The sequence below is a fragment of the Sinocyclocheilus anshuiensis genome, unplaced genomic scaffold (genome assembly GCF_001515605.1).
Source record: "Sinocyclocheilus anshuiensis isolate Anshui unplaced genomic scaffold, SAMN03320099.WGS_v1.1 scaffold687, whole genome shotgun sequence".
NCBI classification, from domain to species: Eukaryota; Metazoa; Chordata; class Actinopteri; order Cypriniformes; family Cyprinidae; genus Sinocyclocheilus; species Sinocyclocheilus anshuiensis.
In genome coordinates, this window is record NW_015551096.1 from 406,453 (window position 1) to 410,832 (window position 4,380).

Here is a 4,380-nt window from a genome sequence, read left to right on the forward strand (position 1 = left end):
GCATTTCGTTTCGAAACTAAATCATCCGCCATCATCTTGTCTGTCTCACCTCACCTCACTCTTCTTGTCATTCAGCTCGACTCACTTTTGCATCTCGTTTCGAAACTTCTGATCTGTGATGCGACTGTCGTTCGGCACGCTGCATTGAGCAGCTGCGTTCAATTTTTAATTGTAGTGTCTGTTCTTTTACTGAACTGAATGATTTTTATTACTATGAAAAATCAAAACGACGGTGGGGGTTGGTGACGCGGTGGGCAAGTGACGTAACCGGTGTTGCGGCTTAACACCAGTATCACCGTCAGCACCGTCTATCGCGGCAAACCTACTCTAAACAAATATGTGGCTGGATTTTGATGTGAGAGACAACAGGAGATGCACTTTTTCACTGGAGGAAGCGTTATTATGGATTATGGACTCTATGGTATTTGAGTTAAAAGCGTCTTAATGCTGGATGTGTTTCAGCTTTTGTCTTCTCCAGATGTTAACTGATGGACTGGAGTGCTGTGGATTACTTGTGGATTATTGTGATGTTTTTATCAGCTGTTTGGACTCTCATTCTGACGGCACCCATTCACTGCAGAGCATCCATTGCTGAGACACTGATGCAATGCTACATTTCTACAAACCTGATGAAGAAACAAACTCCTCCTAATCTAATTATGCTAATTTTAAACAAATGCTAATTTTTCGTCTGAACTATTCCTTTAATTCATCTCAACCTGTACAGACAGCATCTGTGATGCAGAAAAGCATTTGATCTTGTTCCTCAGTGTGTATAAGTGAATGTGAAACACATTTACCCTGATGCCTCATTGATGTCCATTTTAAAGCACAAATGTGAAGCTCGTGTTTTTGCAATTTTATTTGTTTATGTGTGTAAAGCGTTATTGTGACAGCAGGACTATTTATACACACTGAGAGACCAGATGCACATGGAAAGAGTATTTTGACAGGCCTTAAATAAATATCTCTAAAAGTCACCGCAATGTCTCTCTCTATATATATATATATATATATATATATATATATATATATACTGTATATATAATTCAGTCTGTCCATTAAGGGTGTTTTTGGAGATTTGTGCATTTATATCTGTAATCGTTCATATCCTTGACTCCGAGCATCAGATGAAATCCATGACGGCATGAACCTCGAGCTCTATTACCAGTAGAACACACACACACTCACACACACATTACACCACTAACACACACACACGCACACAGCAACACATTACACCACTAACACACGCACACAGCAACACATTACACCACTAACACCCACACACACACACACAGTGTTTGTGGAGCAAGTCCGTTTCATCATGTCTCGAGGCATCAGAATATTTGTTCAGTTGAATTGTTTTGATATAATCTGGAAATAAAACTCACATTTATGTACGATCAAGTCTCTGTGTTTGTTGAACATCACAATGCTTTTAAAACCACTTTAATTGGAATCTCAAGGAAAAAAACACCCCATTACATCCACTGAAACACTGACGAACTCTTCTGAACCCATCAAACCGTTAACTTTAATCTGAACTACTCCTGGATTAAATCACTCCAAACTGGAGTCTGTTTAAAATGAAACGATGAAATCATCCACTTTGTCTAGTGAAGAACACTATGTACAAGCCAGCAAACCCCATTCATTCGGACGTTTGACTGATTCTCAGGTGAGATTGAGATGCTGTAAACGACTGACGTGGCTGTGATAGTATCAGTGTGATGTGATGAAGGTGTTAATTGGTTAGCAGTAATCTGAATGCTCCTCCTCCACGTAATTAGAAGGAAAAAGGCCCACCTACAGGAGAACAACATACTTTCATTACTGAATCACAGAAATCATCCCCTCATCATTCACTCATGATACTCCAAAAGACTTTCTTAATCAGGAGTCTATCATATTTCCAATAAATGACTAATTCAGTTTGGGTCTGAGCCTCTGGTAAACCATCAAGTGAAATTCACCACACCAGTGAATTTTAATTGGTATGATAAAGTGTTTTTTTTATGCATTTTTTATTTTAAAAAACAAAATCAGTTCCAGAGGGCAAATTCCACCCTGTAATAAAATAAACGTTCATTTGTGGTGCATTTTTTTTATGGAAAAGATCTGCTGAACATCTCGAGCGAATGAAGTCAGACATGAGGGTGAGTAAATGATGACAGCAGGTGATGTTTGGGTGAACTGTGTGTGTCGTACCCTGCCGTACACCTCTCCTTTCCACCAGCCATTGTGAGCTTTCTTGGAGATGATCTTGACGGTGTCTCCCTCCCGCAGAGAGAGTTCGGTACGGTCACGAGCAGAGAAATCGTAGTGCACTTTAGCCGTGCCGTGGTAGCGCTCGCTCACACCTGCACACACACACACACACACACACACACACACACACACAGAGATAAATCTGTGTGTTGTGTTGGATCTGTGTTGAGGCGTGGATGGCGTGTGCTGTACCTGCGTGGCGTGTGTTGCTGTGCTGCGGCGCTGCGCTCTGCTCCGGCTGCTTGTACGGCGTCTGCAGTCTGGAGTCCACGTCCTTAAAACACTCCCTTAGCGAGTTCTCCTGATAGTACTGCACCAGCTCCTGCCACACACACACATTAAACACATCACACGCTACACACTCACATGATCCTGATGCCTTCATTCACACAAATACACATGCAGCTCATGCAGAGGGACCGTTTACCCACAGATCAACATCTGTCATCATTTACTTCATCTCATGTCATTACAAACCTGTGTGATCCATTCACACCAACAACTATAACTATAATGATAACTGTTAGGAAAACGATAACAACAGCGATGATAACTGTAACAATAAGTATGCTGATAACTGTAAGGACAACTGTAACAATAACTAACAATAAATGTTATGATAAATGTAACAATAACTTTAATGATAACAGTAACAATGGCTATAACAATAACTAATGATAACTATAAAAGTAACTGTAACAATAACTAACAATAAATGTAACAATAACTTTAACGATGAAAGTAACAGTAATGATGGCTATAACAATAACTAATGATAACTGTAACAACTGTAACAAAAACTGTAATGATAAATGTAACAATAACTAACGATAACAGTAACAGTAACGGTGGCTATAACAATAACTGTAATGATAACTATAAAAGTAACTGTAACAATAACTATCAATAAATGTTATAATAAATGTAACAATAACTGTAACAGTAACGATGGCTACAACAATAACTGTTATGATAACTATAAAAGTAACTGTAACAATAACTAACAATAAATGTTAAGATATATGTAACAACTTTAACGATGACAGTAACAATGACTGTAACAGTAACAGTAATGATAACTGTAACAACTGTAACAAAACCGTAATGATAAATGTAACAATAACTTTAACGATGACAGTAACGATAACATAAACAATGGCTATAACAATAACTAATGACAACTATAAAATAACTGTAACAATAACTAACAATAAATGTTATGATAAATGTAACAATAACTTCAACAATGACAGTAACAATAAATGTAATGATGACTGTAACAATAACTGTAATGATAACTAAAATAAATGTAACGATAGCGGTAACAATGACTGTAACAGTAATGATAACTGTAACAACTGTAACAAAAACTAAAGATAAATGTAACAATAACTTTAACGATGACAGTAACAATAACAGTACCAATGCTATAACAATAACTGTAATGATAACCGTAAAAATAACTATAATAACTGTAATGATGACTGTAACAGTAAGAGTAATGATAACTGTAACAATAACTAAGGACAACTGTAACAAAAACAGTAACGATAATTGTAACAATTATAGCTAACAATAAATGTTATGATAACTGTGAGGACAACTATAACTAACAATACCTGCAATGATAACTGTAACGATAACTTGTAAGGATAACTATATGAATAACTATAACGACCAATAACAATAACTTAGGATAATTAGTGCTAACTAAATAAATAACTGTAACAATAACTATAATGCAAATGATAACTAGAAAGCTTTAATAATTGATGGTGATATTGACAAGAGGATGGTGAAGTTCACAGCACAACTATAACACTAACAACAGAGGATATTGCAGGATAAGGCATGTGTAATGTGTGATTCAGGTATACTCTACGTTATGGGGACAAAATGTTCCCACAAAAATGGCAATATCTAAAATCCTTGTCCTTGTAACATTTTTTGGTCCCCATGAGGAAACAAGCTTATAAATCATACAGAAGGAAGTGTTTTGAGAATCTAAAAATGCCTGTAGTTTTGTGTGAGGGGTAGGTTTAGGGTAAGGGGATAGAGAAGTGAGTGAGTGAGTGTCTGTGTGTGTGTGTGTGTGTGTGTGTGTGTGAG

The 4,380-nt window shown here is 36.9% G+C and overlaps 2 protein-coding genes across 3 annotated transcripts in view; one reads left to right on the plus strand and one right to left on the minus strand.

Annotated features, from left to right (window-relative positions):
- ubl5 (ubiquitin like 5) overlaps window positions 1-1,394 on the plus strand; it is a 4,414-nt gene extending 3,020 nt beyond the window's left edge. For both annotated transcript variants that reach the window (XM_016452819.1, XM_016452821.1), the window contains one exon: window positions 1,131-1,394. In XM_016452819.1, the coding sequence (XP_016308305.1) occupies window positions 1,131-1,174 (44 nt within the window). In that variant the 3' untranslated portion in view covers window positions 1,175-1,394. The remainder of the gene's footprint in view (window positions 1-1,130) is intronic.
- Window positions 1,395-1,411: 17 nt separating this feature from the next.
- vav1 (vav guanine nucleotide exchange factor 1) overlaps window positions 1,412-4,380 on the minus strand; it is a 16,545-nt gene continuing 13,576 nt past the window's right edge. The window contains exons 19-21 of the mRNA XM_016452768.1: window positions 2,464-2,654; window positions 2,212-2,363; window positions 1,412-1,809 (exon numbers count right to left, since the gene is read on the minus strand). Of these exons, the coding sequence (XP_016308254.1) occupies window positions 1,756-1,809; window positions 2,212-2,363; window positions 2,464-2,654 (397 nt within the window). The 3' untranslated portion in view covers window positions 1,412-1,755. The remainder of the gene's footprint in view (window positions 1,810-2,211; window positions 2,364-2,463; window positions 2,655-4,380) is intronic.